Genomic DNA, 15,365 nt, shown 5'->3' with positions numbered 1-15,365 from the left:
AGACAGAGCCTCAAGCTGTCTCCCTGAGTAGAGTGCCATGGCATCACAGCGCACAGCAACCTCTAACTCCTGGGTTCAAGCGAGTCTCCTGTCTCAGCCTCCCAAGTAGCTGGGACCACAGGCATCTGCCACAATGCCTGGCTATTTTTTTTGGTTGCAGCCGTCATTGTTGTTTTGGCAGGCCGGGTTGGATTTGAACCCGCCACCTTAGCCACTTGAGCCACAGGCGCCGAGCCAACACAGATGAATCTTAAAAGCATTATGTTATCTTTGTTAGTATACGATGAGTAAAGGAAAGAAAAATATTATGTCTGGTGAAAAAAGTCACAAAAGATCACACATTGATTCCATTTATCTGAAATGTCCAGACTAGGTGAATCTATAGAGACATAAGGCAGAGCAGTGCTTACCAGGGGTCAGGTGAAGGGCAGAAGGGAAAGTAATTGCTAACAGGTACTCTTTTTAGGGTGATGAAAGTTAAATAGGTTCTAAATTAGTAATGTTAATTGTACAACTTCATGAATATGCTAAAAACCACTAAATTGTACACTTAAAAAGGGTGAATTTTATATAAAGCTATTATTTAAGAAAAACAACAATATGGATGATGACAAACCCTTTCCCATTTTTAGGCCCTGGCAATGACAGCGAAGGGAGTCAGTGTGCAGGAGAGAAGAGGCGAGGGAGCACCCACCTGGCCCGCAGGTAGTAGAGCAGGTGGTAGCCAATCTTGGGCTGCTTCTGATATAGCTCGGAAAGAAGGTCAAGAAGCAGAGAGAAGCTACTGTTGTCTTCCTGCATCTGGCACAGGTTCCTGGGGGAGAAGCAGAGCATTACCAAGGTGGACTCTCCTATGAGCTTCTGGGGAGCATGGGCTCTGTGCCCACTGCATACCTCCTCCTTCCCAGGGTGGGGACTTGCGTGCTTGACAGGGAGGATCAAAGTCAATGCAGTATCTCCAACAGCTGGGTGCTTACCTAAATATTAGGTAGAGAGGCTTTCCTACAGACTCCTCCAGGGACCTACAAGAAGGAGGGTTGTACATGAGAGTCCACATGAGCAGAGGTGGGCTGCAGGTAGGTACTTTGGAGTCTGTTCCTTTCCTGTCCAGGAGACAAACCTCCTATTGATCCAGAAGCTTAGTAACAGAAAAACAGGTGCCTAACAGAGAGTCACAATTTGAGGCTGTCATCCTCATTGAGGATGAGATTCTGTGGTTTTCAGGGAAAGTCCAGGGTTCAATTCCACCTGACTTAGATTGGGGCTACTGGGCCCAGCAGTAGGGGCTGAAGCAAAGGGAGGGGACACTAGTCTCCTAATACACACAATGTTGAGTGGGCAAAACCAAACCCTTGTTTAAATGAATCAATACATAGGAGAACAAAAACAGTGAGTGAAATTTTCTTTCTTTCTTTTTTGTCATTTTCGGTAGAGTGCTATGGTGTCACAGCTCACAGCAGTCTCAGACTCTTGCCTCGGCTTCCCGTGTAGCTGGGGCTACAGGTACTTATTTTTTTTTTTTTTTTTTTTTAAGAGATGGGGTCTTATTCTTGCTGTTGCTCAGGCTGGTCTAGAACTCCTGAGCTTAAGCAATCCACCTGCCTCAACCTCTCAGAGTGCTAGGATTACTGGTGTGAGTCACCACTCCTGGCCCCAGATTAATTTTCTTAAATTCATAGCAAGGTACACTTTAGACTCAGACTATAACCCAGGAGTCAGGGGAGATGACCCTTACTCCTCGGTGATCTCCTCAGGCAGCACCTCCCCTCGAAAGTGAGCCTTGAAGAGCTCCTGCAGGCAGGAAGCAAGGACAGACAACTGTTCTGAGTCAAAGTCTTCCTGGGGGGAGACAAGGGAGAAAGTGTTACTACCTGGACTCAAGCCTTCCTGCTCCCACTATCCCACAGGCTTGGAACTCATCTGTTTCCACCCCCAGAGGGGACCCATATGGGGAAGGGGAAGGAGAGGGTTGGCATCCCTGGGAAATGTCTGCATGAGGAGCTCTAAGCTGGGCAGGCTGGGCTGCTTCCCCGCTACGGGGCTGGGTTCCTCCTTACCTCCAGGACCTGGTCCACGATTTCCTGCATGACCTCACATTGGGCCTCTGTATCACTGCAGGACAGAAGTGAGAGGAAATCCCAAGGACATTGATGATAGCAGAAGGCAGGACACACATGCAGCAGTGTGCACAAGTCACAGAGACAGAACAAAGGAGCTTTGTATAAACCCCAGCTTGGGCGGGGGAGGCTACAGAGCAGAATTTTCTACTCTCTTGGCAGAGGCCCAAAGAGAAATCCTCATCAATCTTGCTTTGGTTCTTAGAGGCTCTTCTCCCCACAATCTATGGAGTAGGGACCAGAGATGTGAGGCAATCAGGCTACCCTTCCCCCAGCCCATACCTCCAAGACGTAAACTTCAGAAAAAATGTAATGAAGCTCTCTACACCTCTCCATACATTTCCACCAAGTCTCCCTCCAGCCCACTATCCTGCCACAGACACTGAGCACTGGGTGAGAGCACCTGGGACTTGCAGAGGAGGAGCACACTCTGTACCCACCTTCCCTTCTGTAGCTGGAGCACTTTGTCCCGCAAGGACTCATCTAGCTGGTCCAGGTAAGGGGTGATATCAACTGGCTCCTCCACAACGGTCTCCTTGATAGGGTGGAAGCGAAACTCTCTTTTCTTCCCTGAAGGGGATGAAGTGGTAAAAAAGTCATTTTGCTCAGATGCTAGAGACAGAGATAGTACCCTGAACTAACTGTCCCTTCCTCAGGTACCCTAAGTATGCACCTGTGTACTCAATGCAGTGAGGACCCAAACCATCCCTGCGCATGCACGTGTCCTAGTTCTCACAAGCACACAGAGCAGGGGCACTTCTTTCTCCTTCCTGCCTTCAGAGTTGAGCATAGGGCTCTGCACTCTGCAGTCTCATCCAGTAACCCTGTTAAGAAAACTTAAACTCATAGGCAAAGGTAATAAAGACCACAGATAGGCTGCCCCTGTGAACTAGTCTCTCTGGTACACCCTGATCAAGCCCATGCTGCTGGCCTCACCTCTGCTGTTGAGGTCCTCCTCATCGTCACTGAAGGCTGCCTCCGCATTGTCATAGCAGCTCTCATCCTTATCCGACATATGGTTGTCCATCTCCATGGAAACTGGTTCCTCAATTTTAACTTGGGAGTAAAAAAAGACAAAGCATTTGATGGCCTCTGTGCCCTCTCACATGTCCTGTGCTTCTGGGAAGGGAGACTTGGGGGGCACATGGAAAAATAAGGAATTTTTTTTTTTAATAGTTTTTGGCCGGGGCCGGGTTTGAACCCACCACCTCTGGTATATGGGGCCGGCGCCCTACTCCTTTGAGCCATGGGTGCCTCCCAAAATAAGGAGTTTTCGACCCAAGTAGATTACGGATCCTGTCCTCATAACCCTCCACAACCCACCACGGATGGTGCCAGGAGTAAGAACAGCACAGGACATGACTCCTCTGTGTTCAGCTAAGAATCAGTGACTAGAGTAAGACTAGGGGCAGTACCAAGTGCTCTTTAATTTGAAACCAAGGTGAGATGTGCTGCTTGGCCTAAGACCTTTATTGACAAATGAAGTTCCATAAAAAAAATAAATAAAACCAAGTTGAAAATAAATAAAACTAAGAATGTACTGCTTGGCTTAAACCCTTATCTCAAAATAAAAAACTATGCTGGGGAGATGGCAGTCTGGAACAAGGAGCAAGATTTGAGACCCAAGCTGACAACCTCTCATCAGAGGCCAGGGGTCAGGGGCCAGGGCGTAGAGCTACAAAGACAGAAGAGATGGGAAAGTCAAAGAGATAAACAAACATCACAAGAAAACCTTCTATCAAGAAGGGGTAAGGGAAAAAGTCTGAGTTAAGAGAGCAAGAAAGAACAGAAGTCAGATAGGATTAGATGAAGAGAGAGTACTAACAAGAGACAACATAAGAACAATTAGGAGGCTCAGCGCCTGTGGCTCAAGCAGCTGAGGTGCCAGCCACATACACCTAAGGTGGCGGGTTTGAATCCAGCCTGGGCCCGCCAAACAACAATGACGGCTGCAACCAAAAAATAGCCAGGCGCTGTGGCGGGCGCCTGTGGTCCCAGCTACTTGGGAGGCTGAGGCAGGAGACTCGCTTGCGCCCAAGAGTTGGAGGTTGCTGTGAGCTGTGATGCCACAGCACTCTCCCCAGGGGGACAACTTGAAGCTCTGTCTCAAAAAAAAAAAAAAAAAAACACGATTAGGAAGAAAAACTGAGGAAGGAAAGGCTGTGATGGACAGTGTCCCAGAGGTGGATAACTGCATAGGGACATCCTAAGCAAGATGCTGGTCTGAGAGCCTCTGATGGTGGGTCTCTCTTTTGATATAGGTGACAGAACAGAAGGGCTCCATACCTTCCACAGGTGGGGAGGGTGAGCTGCAAAACTCAGGAAACTTCTCTCTCAGCATTGCCCGAAGCTCTTTGTCCAATTTAGGATTGTCAAACAGCGGGGCCAGGTGTCTACAGGGGGCATAAACACAGGTTGGCATCAGAGCTCCTCCCTTCTAGCTCAACACGGAGTTGGTGAGGTCTATGCCCCACCCATGTGATTGGGCCAGAGTTAGACTCTTGGAAGGTGTCAACAGGGAACATAAAGACATCCGAAGCCCTTGTAATAAGGCAGCATGAGAAAAATTCCTCTAAGAGCCACAAGGACATAAGATAAGCAGCCTGCTATGAAATCAGTTCTTTTTATACCTGTCAAGGGAAAGGGCCAACAGTGATGTGGCAGGGTCTGGATGTGCCTGACCTATAAGTGACTAGACCTAATGGAAAATGGGAAAACAGACCCTTGCCCCACCCTCAAACTTCTTACGCCAAGACCCGCTTCTCCACAATGTGGTTGAGGGAGGAGAAGACGCCCTGCCGCACGTGGCCCTCCAGGGGTGGGTAGAAGTTGGGAATAATCTGGAAGGAAAGATGGGAGGGAAAATGAGCACAGGGCTCCATCCACAGCACTCTGCTGAAGCCCATCTAAAAACCTGCTTTGGTTTTGATTAGGAGACATTGGGGAGTATGGCTGCAGAGACAGGAGGGTTTCTGACTACTCTAGGCCACTAACAGAGGATACTCTGGACCTGGCCGCTCCTCAAAGAGACTAGATTCTGCCAGGAGTCCTCACCTCCGTGGTTGAGAAGCCCCACAGAAATCTGGGAAGATCCCTGGAGACAGTGGGAACATGGAAGGGACGCATCCACTAACTGAGGGGACAGGACCCATGGTCTCTTCTACACCCACAGTTAAGGAGCACGGGGAGACTCAATCACTTAATTCTCCACACACAGATGTGGGGAGTGAAGGAGCCAGGGCACTTACACGGCACATGAAGTCCAGGAGCGTGGCAGTGATAGCAGGGTGGGGCTTCATGGAGTGGTGCATGACCAGGATGGCTGGCTCTGGACAAGGTGGAAGTCAGGGACCCCCATCAGTCTATTTCCAACTCCGTAAGACTGGATGTCAGTGTACATGAATGGCTCTGGGGAGTGCTAGGTCTATTCCCACCATTCCTCTGAGCAGATCCAAGAGCACACAGCCCCCCAGATGGCTCTTAGCCCTTTGGTCCCTTCTCATCCCCAGCATTCAGCCTGCAGAAGGGAGGCTACTGGAGAAGAGCAGCAGGACGCGTGTAGCCTTGCCTCAGCCCTCCCGTGACCCAAACCTAAGGTTGTTGGGGAGAGGGGTGAGTGTTTAGTCTCATCAAAGCAATTCTCTTCCTAGGTCAAGGGAGAACTGACAAAGAACAAAGGAACTGCTCCCAGATAAGCCACCTACAGCCCTAGCACCCTGAGATTTACGACTGCTACCACCGCAGCAGGCGGAGGCAGGGTGAGCACCACTGCCTGGCCTCAGCCACCTACCTATGTTCATAATGCTGTCCTTGTCTGGACTAAAGAATAGCCAATCATAAAACAAAGCCAGCTTGGCATTAGAGGCAGCAACATTTGACTGGAAAAGAGAGGAAGAAAAAGTGGGCTAGTTTCACCAACCACCTCCTTTCTCTTCAGAGACCCAAGGCAGAGTGCAGGGCCAACCTGGCTGCTCTTCTACGGATTCAGCTCCTGGTAAAACAGGGAAGAGGGGCACCTTAGTCTGTGAGCATGAGTTTCCAGTGGCCTCACCAACCAAGAGGATGGGGACCAGCCTGGGCTCCTTGCATACCCACGTGTACATACCTCTGACCCCCACAGGGGAGGACATTTGTACTCAGAGTCCACTGACTGCCCCACGCTGAGGCAGCACTCACACCAGCCCCCGAGGCTGCCCTTGTTGACTCCCCAGGCATATTCCTGAAGAGAGACCCCCTAGGAATGGCCTGTTGTCATACTGAATCTGCACATTCCAAGTACCCAGTGAGATATGAGGAGTGGCCCTGTCAAGAGGTCAGGGGCAGCCAGATGCTGGAGGATGGACAGTTTCCCAGTAGGTATAGGGGGCGGGGGGAGCGCTGGGAAGGAAATGGCTCCACAGCAAGTCCTACAACTAGGACAAGGAAGTGTATCAGGCCGACACCAGCAGCGTGGAGGTGAGGGGCTAAAGACCATGAGCTCTGCATCTGTGGGAGGGACAATTCAGAGGAGTAGCCATTATGTAGTTTGCAGAACCGAAAATGAAAAGGCAGGGATAGCTTGGAAGTTGGCAACCAAAGGGTAGATGAACCTGTTCACCCCAAACCCATGTAGGAAATAACGAGTATAAGTTCATTTCTGGAGACTCAGAGGGAAGTTGGAATGAAAGGTGAAGGCATTAGGAACCAGAGTGAAAACAGGGCCTGTTAGGGTCCAGTGGCCCTAGAGTCAGTAAGAAGCATGGAGACACGGTGAGCATGGTGGAAAAGGCACCTTTCACGACCCCAGTGTCCTGTGCCCTAGGGCCCAGCACTCACTGTGCACGTGGTCAGGAGCCAACCAATGATGGCCCAGCGGGGCAAGATGTCTGAACTCAGCACTTCATTAGAAGGGTGGACCACCCCACAAATGTAGCGGATGAGGTCACAGCGCAGAGACTGACTATCTGGAGTCGACAGGTACTGGCGCTGGAACCAGTCCTGATAGCGCTTTTGTTGACCAAACCGTACCTGGGAAAGGAAATTGAAAAAGGAAATTTAGAAGAGAGAGTAGGGTCCTGATCAGAGATGAGCACCACCCAACTGCAGGCTTGACCCAACTGCAGGCTTGACCCAAACTCCGGTTCTTTCCACGACACACTCACTAGCTCACTGTCTCTCAAGTGCCCCTCCTTTGGGAGGACTTCCTGATTTAAAGGTATGCTGACAGCCCATGTCAGTAGCATACTTATTTTTGCCATTAAGCTGATACTATAATTACCCTCAACTGCAACTGTAGTTCATTCTTAGCTCCTCACTCCCGGTATTGGTCCCTGATTCTCCAGTTATAAGCATAACCTTTCCTCACTTTTTTTTTTGGAAACAGGCTCACTTTGTCACCCTTGTAGAGTGCCATGGTGTCACAGCTCACAGCAACTTTAATTCTTGGGCTCAAGCAATTTCTCTTGCCTCAGCCTCCCAAGTAGCTGGAACTACAGGTGCCCACCAAAATGTCTGGCTATTTTTAGAAATGAGGTCTCACTCTGCCTCAGGCTGGTTTTGAACCTGTGAACTCAGGCAATCCACCCACCCTGGCCTTCCAGAGTGGTAGAATTACAGGTGTAAGCCACAGTGCCCAGCCTTTCCTCATTTTCTTTCTTTTATCTTTTGTGAGACAGTCTCACTCTGTGCCCTGGATTCAGAGTGCTATAGCATCATAGCCCAGAGCAGCTTCAAACTCCCAGATTCAGGAGATCCTCCTGCCTCAGCCTCTCAAGTAGCTGGGACTATGGGACCTGCCTCAACACTTGGCTAATTTTCCAAATTTAGTAGAGACAGGGTCTTGCTCTTGCTCAGGCTGGTCTTGAACTCCTGAGTTCAAGTGATCCACCTGCCTCAGCCTCCCAGAGTGAAGGGGTTACAGATATGAGCCATCAAGCACCGTGCTTTCCTCATTTTCTTGAACAGCAAGGAATGTTCCTTAAGAGCCAAGAGTGAGGCTGTTTACCACTCAACACTGAGAGCTTCCTGCTGCTGAGCTACCCATCAGAACCATTATCCAAGGCACATTCTCTCCAAACTTTGCAGCAAGCTCTTCTCCCAAACAGGCTCTAGATCAGTGGTTCTCAACCTTCCTATTGCTGCGGCCCTTTAATACAGTTCCTGTGGGTCGTGACCCACAGGTTAAGAACCGCTGCTCTAGATAATCACAAATAGTTATATGCTCCTCCCTTCTATACCCTATCTATCAGAAGAATCAACCAAAACAGCAAAACCTAAAACAATAAACAAAAAGATACCTCTCAACTAACACTGCCAAACAGAATTTTGCAATGATAATAGACTCATAGCTATGGAAACATAGCTATTGTGACTGAGATTCTGAATTTCTCATTTACTTTACTAACTTGAATTTAAATCGCAACACATGGCCACCATGCAGGACAGCACAGATTTAGACAATTCTGCATGACGTGGGAGACCAAAAGCTAGCCAGGGCAATAGTTCTCTACCTCTAGACTGACTGCAGAGGGACTGCCTAAAAGTTTGCTAAAAATACAGATTCCTCAATCAGATTCTCTTGGAGAATGAGATATAGGAAGCGTCTTTAACCTGCTTCTCAAGTAATTCTGCCATAATACAGCCACATTTAGAAACCAAAAGGCCATTACTCTCTTCCTGAGACCCCATGGTTTCCCCGGAGTGACTGTGGGTCTTCCTAGAATGAATACTCTCACTTACCCTTTCATAGTACATTTCACACTTCTAAATGATATTTGTATATAATTATTGGTTTAATCACTGTCTTAGATAAGACTGAAAGACATCCCCTGTGTAAACACAGAATGAACAAGGAAAGCAGCCAGCACCCAGGTAGGTCACGGCACCTACTAGCCAACAGTGCCCTGGTCAGCACACAGGGGTTAACAGATCTGTAGAGTGAGGCCCAGCAAGCACGTCCAACTCCTCTCCCCACTGCAAGGGGCTTGCTTACCCGGGACGTCATGAAGAGGAGCTTAGTCTCCATGTCTGGGGTTAGACGACATGCTAAGAATTTTCGGGATGTTCTTGACTGAAGAAGCTGTAGGATACCTAAACCAAATGTGGAAGGGAAGAGAAAAGAGAGAAGCACAAGGACCAGAGTCGTGGAGGGCACCTGGGGAACCTTAGCCAGGCACTGATGGCCAGTGGTCTTGAGCATGGTGAAATCCCAAGACAAGAGGCAGGAAGGTCAAGCACTGGTACCAGAGAGAACTCTAACCAGCTTCTATGTGCTCTGCTCAGAACACCCACTATCCCCAGTTCCCAGCTATACCAGTTCTCTTCTTATATTGGCCTCCCAGTGCCCATTACTCATATCATTCCAGATGGCAACAAGTGGGAAAGTTAGGGGGAAAATAGGGGAAACTCTAGCCTCTTTTCCTGCTCCTCATGATCCCATGACAGGGTCAGAATCAACGTGGTGGGCTCGGCGCCTGTGGCTCAAGTAGCTAAGGCACAAGCCACATACACCTAAGGTGGTGGGTTCGAATCCAACCCGGGCCTGCCAAACAACAATGACGGCTGCGCCAAAAAAAAAAAAAAAAAAAAGTAGCCGGTGTTGTGGCGGGCGCCTGTGGTCCCAGCTACTTGGGAGGCTAAGGCAGGAGACTCACTTGAGCCCAGGAGTTGGAGGTTGCTGTGAGCTGTGATGCCACAGCAAGCACTGTACCCAGGGGGATAGCTTGAGGCTCTGTCTCAAAAAAAAAAAAGAATCAACATGGTCATGTGGCATAAACATAAACTCTGGAGTCAAAAAGGCCTGGAGCCTCTGTCATTTACTAGCTGTGTACCCTTAGACAAGTTGTTTAATCTCTTTAAACTTCAGTTTATCCACAAACTCTTAAGTTTATAAACTGGAAAGTAAAATGCACATTTTACAGGGCTGTCCTGAAGATGAGATGGCTGACATGTGTGCCTAACACAGAGAGGAACCTGATACATGTTCAATTTAAGGCAGGCCCAGCACTCTCCTCCCTTTTTTCCTGTCTTCCCAGGCCCTGGACAGTTGGTTCCAGTTTGCGTGTATGCACACACACATGTTGGGAGATGGGTGGGGAGCAAAGCTGTAGTTATTTTTCAGATTGTAGCAGGACTCTGGGAAAGGAAATGGGGATGAAAGGGTCTTGTCAGATAGAGGCACAGAGAGATTCTTTCTCTACCTCAAAGAGGATTTTGGCCAAGCTGGATCCTTGGAATTAAAAGGCAAGACTGCTCCCAATGAGGAGCCTTCTCTTACAGGATTATTTCTAGGCCCTCTGCTGACTCAGTCTCACGAGTTGGCCTCTAACTCCCCTGCCAGACTCAGCAAAGCTGTAAACTCATCATGGCTCATCTCCTGAGCTAAGGAGCTGCTGGGAGGGGAGGAGGAGTATCAGAGTTTTCTGTCTCACATTTTTCTGAGTAATTATGACAGCTGGAGTCTGCCAAGTAGGGGATGTCTAGAAACCCTATAAACTGTTCTGCACCTCTGCTGATATCCAGCTGTACATGACCCCATCCCTGCTTTCTACATCTGACAATGAAGACTCTCCTAACTGCCAACCTCTACCTTTTCTTTAAAAGACAGGATCTCACTATGTTGGCCAGTCTGGTCTCAAACTCCTGAGCTCAAGGGATCCTCCTGCTTCAGCCTCCTGAGTATCTGGTGGCAGCCACCATGCAAAGTCACCCTCCACCTTCCTGATTCAAGCAGGACACACACATTGGCTCCCATCTCTCAAAGACACAAAGCCCAGGCCCTTCCTTACCTGTGAACTGAGGACTCAAAGCCTGAGGGTTGTGGATAATATCTTTCCAAAGCAGTTCAAATTCTGGTATTCTGGCAACATTCTGAAGTAGTCTTACGAGGTCTCGACCAATCATCAAACATTCCATGAACTTGATGGGAAGGACGAGGAAAGGCAGGGGACCAGAAAGAGAATAACAACATGGATTGTTTACCTGCTAGAGGGAGGATAAAGGAACAACATGTTCTTGGGAGGGAAGGAAAGAGGGTTGAAGGGACTATATGATTTTTTCTAGAACCAAAGGATTGGTTGGCTCCTAGCTATTCAGGGGAAGAAGGCTGGAAGCTGCAGACTAACACCAAGGCAGGAGGTTAATGGGAAGTGCTACATCCCTGCTGGCTGTCCCAAGAATCTACTCCCCTCACACAGAACTGTTCCTATCCAGCTCATGTGAGACTAAAATGGGATTGGCCAAAACTCATTCTGTCCAACAAAATTCTGAGTCTCATTCTGTGGTAAGAAAAGTATTGTATCTGTGCAATTAAAACAAAACCTATTAGTATCATGTGGTTAGTGCAACCAAGGAACTAAATTTTTTTTTTTTTTTGAGACAGAGTCTCACTTTGTCACCGTTGGTAGAATGCTGTGGCTTCACAGCTCACAGCAACCTCCAACTCCTGGGCTCAAGCGATTCTCTTGCCTCAGCCTCCCGAGCAGCTGGGACTACAGGCGCCTGCCACAACGCCTGGCTATATTTTGTAGCATTTTGGCTGGGGGGCAGGGTTTAAACCCACCACCCTCAGTATATGGGGCTGGAGCCCTATCCACTGAGCCACAGGCACTGCCCCAAGGAACTAAATTTTAATTTTTTTTTTTTTTATTGAGACAGAGTCTTACTTTGTTGCCCTCTGTAGAGTGCTATAGTGTTATAGCTCACAGCAACCTCAAACTCTTGGGCTCAAGCGATTCTCTTGCCTCAGCCTCCCTAGCTGAGCTATGGGTGCACAGCCTGAATTTTAAAGTTTTATCTAATGTTAATTTTCATTTAAATTGCCACTATGGCCAGTGGTTACCATATTAGCTCAGCTCTAAGATCTCTCTCTTAGGAGATCTAATAATGGACAACTTACAGTCCCACCTGAACATGACATTCCTCAGGTGGATGTAACAGTGAGCATGTTGTACATCAGTGTTCATGATGCTGACCAGGGAAACGCCTGGGGTGCCAGCATAACAGAAACTAGGCCGTTTCACACTGATTCCTTGCCTCACTCTATCTGATGATGAAAAGCACCCGATCTTGAAGCACCTCCATCTCTATCGAGGTATCCCTGACCCAGGTGCACAAAACCAATAGAAGTGTCCCCTCCTGAGTCTCAATTCCCCACACTTGTTCATTCCATGCCCTCACCCGCTCCCGAAGCAGTGAGATGCAGAAGTCCACTTCCTTCTGCCGCAGGGCCTGGAGCTGGGCAGTCCCATGGTGGTCCACGATGAGGCGGAGGTAAGTGTAAATGGCCATGGCGATGAGGATGCTGCTTTTTAGCACCCACTCTCTGTAGGGAGGGAGGACACTGGCACCTTGCCGAGGGAGACCCAAGCATCTCCACTTCACTTTTGTCCAGGGCTGGTCCAGGCCCTAGTGTGTTTGATGATTAGACACTGACGAGGCCCTTTGCTGCTCTGCTCGCTTGCTCATGCTGTCTTGACTATCTGCTCAGCTGAGGGTCACTTCCTGATTTTCTCTACCAGGTGCCCCAAAAAGATAAGTGCTAAGTGCAAGCAACTTCTCCTTACCACATAACTACTTTGCTTCAAATAAAACATTTATGTGACTCATTTATTCAAACATTTGCTGAGTGTCTATCATGTGCCAAGAAATATGTGAAGTACTAGGGACAGAGATAAACCACAGCTTCTACTCAGCTCAAACTATAGGAAAGAGTTCCCTTAAGTGTCCCTAAGTTAGTAATTCTTTTTTGGTTTTTTTGAGACAGAGTCTCGCTTTGTCACTCCTTGGTAGAGTGCCCTAGCATCACAGCTCACAGCAACCTCAAACTCCTGGGCTCAAGTGATTCTCTTGCCTCAGCCTCCCAAGTAGCTGGGACTACAGGTGCCTGCCGTAACACCTGGCTATTTTTAGAGACAAGGTCTCGCTCTGGCTCAGGCTGATGATGAACCTGTGAGGTCAGGTTCCGCCTTGGCCTCCCAAATGCTGGGATTACAGGTGTGAGCCACTGCACTGGCCCTAAGTTAGTAACTCTTAAGTTTGGTACAAAAACCCCTGGGGATTTTCTTTCAGGACATTGGAGTTCTTAGAACACACTGTTCTACCCTGTTATCTGCTTGTGACTAGTGGCCACCTTGCCACAAAACTTTCCCTGGTGCTCTCTATAGTCACTGACAGTAAGTCATGAGCTCTAAATCACAATGAAAAAAAGAACCTGATTTTGGATGGCAAAACTCATCTTCCTAGGAGTTTTAGAATTTCCCTACAGAAAGGGTGGTGGTGAAAAAATTGTTTGTTCTCTGCTTCTTTAATAGGAATAGGGAGAAAGACATAGTCAGGAAATCCCTAAAACTCTAATGTGTTCTCTAAGTGCCAAAACTGGGAAGCTGTCTCCTCCAAGCAAATATTGTTTGTAATGGCTTTAGCACTATTATTTATTTGAGATATAAATGGCCAAAGCCATTATGTCTCATTATGTCACCCTCAGCAGAGTGCTGTGGCATCACAGCTCATAGCAACCTCCAACTCTTGGGCTCAAGTAATTCTCTTGCCTCAGCCTCTTAAGTAGCTGGGACTACAGGCACCTGCCACAATGCCCACAACAACTGGCTATTTTTATTGTTTGTTTTGTTTAGCAGGCCCAGCTGGGTTCAAACCCACCAGACCCAGACTATGTGTCTGGTGCCCTAACCACTGAGCTACAGGCACCCAGCCAGCTTTGGCACTTTTGATGGAAGGCAGGGAACTGGAGAAAGAAAACACAGTTTGATTAATCTAATCAGGCAACATCCCAATTCTAGAAAAGTGCTCAAGCTAATTAAAGACTCTGGCATTTTCCAGGCGGCGCCTGTGGCTCAGTGGGTAGGGCGCCAGCCTGATATATGAAGTGTGGTGGGCTCAAACCCGGCCCCGACCAAACTGTAACAACAACAGAAACAATAGCCAGGTGTTGTGACAGGTGCCTGCAGTCCCAGCTACTAGGGAGGCTGAGGCAAGAGAATTGCTTGAGCCCAAGAGTTGGAGGTTGCTGTGAGCTATGTGAGGTCATGGCACTCTACCCAGGGCAACAAAGTAAGACTCTGTCTCTACAAAAAAAAAAAAAAAGATTGGCATTTTCCATTCACAGAAAGAAAGCACTAGTCAAGGTCACTGGGGCAGGTCCTCTGACCCCCTTGCTACCTTTTAGCTCCACAGTTGGAAGGGAAATGGGAAGGAAGATGTAGAAGAGGACTTAATTTTCAACTTCTAGGTGCTCACTTTCACCAAAGGATTTGAGGTATTTAGAGCATAGGGAAAAGGTGGGGCAGTTATCTAGCTGATATTTCCTGTACAAGGACAAGCAGTATCTGGCACCAGGAACACAATGAGAAAGGTCACTTTTTAGGAAAACTGCCAACATAATAAATATATCTGAATCCTGGAGTGGTGTAATAAAGAGAAAGACATTAAATGAGACCCTCAGACCCAGGACAGTGAAAAAAAAAAAGGCACAGAGATCTAAGAGCAGAGACTTAGGAGACTGCTAGGACTTCAGGTGCTAGCACAATTGTACAAGTAACAGGTGCCTCCAGGCCCAGACCCAGCTGCACACCCACACCTGGAACACTAGGTGGCACTGCACAGCAGATTTGGCAGAACTTGGGCAGAACACAGCTGCAAGGATAAAAGGAGATCTCTTCTTCTAAACTACATACATGGGCCAGGCATGGTGGCTCCCACCTGTAATCCCACCACTCTGGAAGGCCAAGGCAAGTGGATCGCCTGAGCTTAGGAGTTCAAGATCAGCCTGAGCAAAAGCAGAACCTATCACTACTAAAAATAGAAAAACTGAGGCAAGAGGATTACTTGAGTCCAGGAGTTTGACAGGTTTCTGTGAGCTATGATGCCACAGCACTCTACCCAGGGTGACAGAGTTGAGACTCTTGTCTCAAATAAAAAATTACTGCATACAGGCCGGTGCCTGTGGCTCAGTGAGTAGGGTGCCAGCCCCATATACCGAGGGTGATGGGTTCAAACATGGCCTCAGCCAAACTGCAACAAAAAAAATAGCCAGGCATTGTGGCAGGTGCCTGTAGTCCCAGCTACTTTGGAGACTGAAGCAAGAGAATCACCTAAGCCCTGGAGTTGGAAGGTTTTTTTTTGTTTTTTTTTGAGACAGAGCCTCAAGCTGTCCCCCTGGGTAGAGCGCCGTGGCATTACAGCTCACAGCAACCTCCAACTCCTGGGCTCAAGCGAGTCTCCTGCCTCCGCCTCCCAAGTAGCTGGGACCACAGG

The 15,365-nt window shown here is 48.4% G+C and overlaps 1 protein-coding gene across 2 annotated transcripts in view; it reads right to left on the bottom strand.

Annotated features, from left to right (window-relative positions):
* Nucleotides 1-15,365, bottom strand: part of INTS3 (integrator complex subunit 3) — a 51,596-nt gene that overhangs the window by 10,444 nt on the left and 25,787 nt on the right. For both annotated transcript variants that reach the window (XM_023508314.1, XM_003802267.1), the window contains 14 exons: nucleotides 12,273-12,417; nucleotides 10,883-11,012; nucleotides 9,088-9,185; nucleotides 6,933-7,124; nucleotides 5,908-5,995; nucleotides 5,366-5,445; nucleotides 4,866-4,957; nucleotides 4,404-4,510; nucleotides 3,054-3,173; nucleotides 2,558-2,687; nucleotides 2,058-2,112; nucleotides 1,736-1,839; nucleotides 978-1,022; nucleotides 695-814 (listed from right to left, as the gene is read on the bottom strand). In XM_023508314.1, coding sequence (XP_023364082.1) covers nucleotides 695-814; nucleotides 978-1,022; nucleotides 1,736-1,839; nucleotides 2,058-2,112; nucleotides 2,558-2,687; nucleotides 3,054-3,173; nucleotides 4,404-4,510; nucleotides 4,866-4,957; nucleotides 5,366-5,445; nucleotides 5,908-5,995; nucleotides 6,933-7,124; nucleotides 9,088-9,185; nucleotides 10,883-11,012; nucleotides 12,273-12,417 — 1,506 coding nt within the window. The remainder of the gene's footprint in view (nucleotides 1-694; nucleotides 815-977; nucleotides 1,023-1,735; nucleotides 1,840-2,057; nucleotides 2,113-2,557; nucleotides 2,688-3,053; nucleotides 3,174-4,403; nucleotides 4,511-4,865; nucleotides 4,958-5,365; nucleotides 5,446-5,907; nucleotides 5,996-6,932; nucleotides 7,125-9,087; nucleotides 9,186-10,882; nucleotides 11,013-12,272; nucleotides 12,418-15,365) is intronic.

The sequence above is a fragment of the Otolemur garnettii genome, unplaced genomic scaffold, assembly GCF_000181295.1.
Source record: "Otolemur garnettii isolate 467f Iridium unplaced genomic scaffold, OtoGar3 scaffold00244, whole genome shotgun sequence".
In the NCBI taxonomy this organism is placed as follows: Eukaryota; Metazoa; Chordata; class Mammalia; order Primates; family Galagidae; genus Otolemur; species Otolemur garnettii.
Note: the sequence above shows the minus strand (reverse complement) of the source record. Positions and strands in the feature narration are given on the sequence as shown.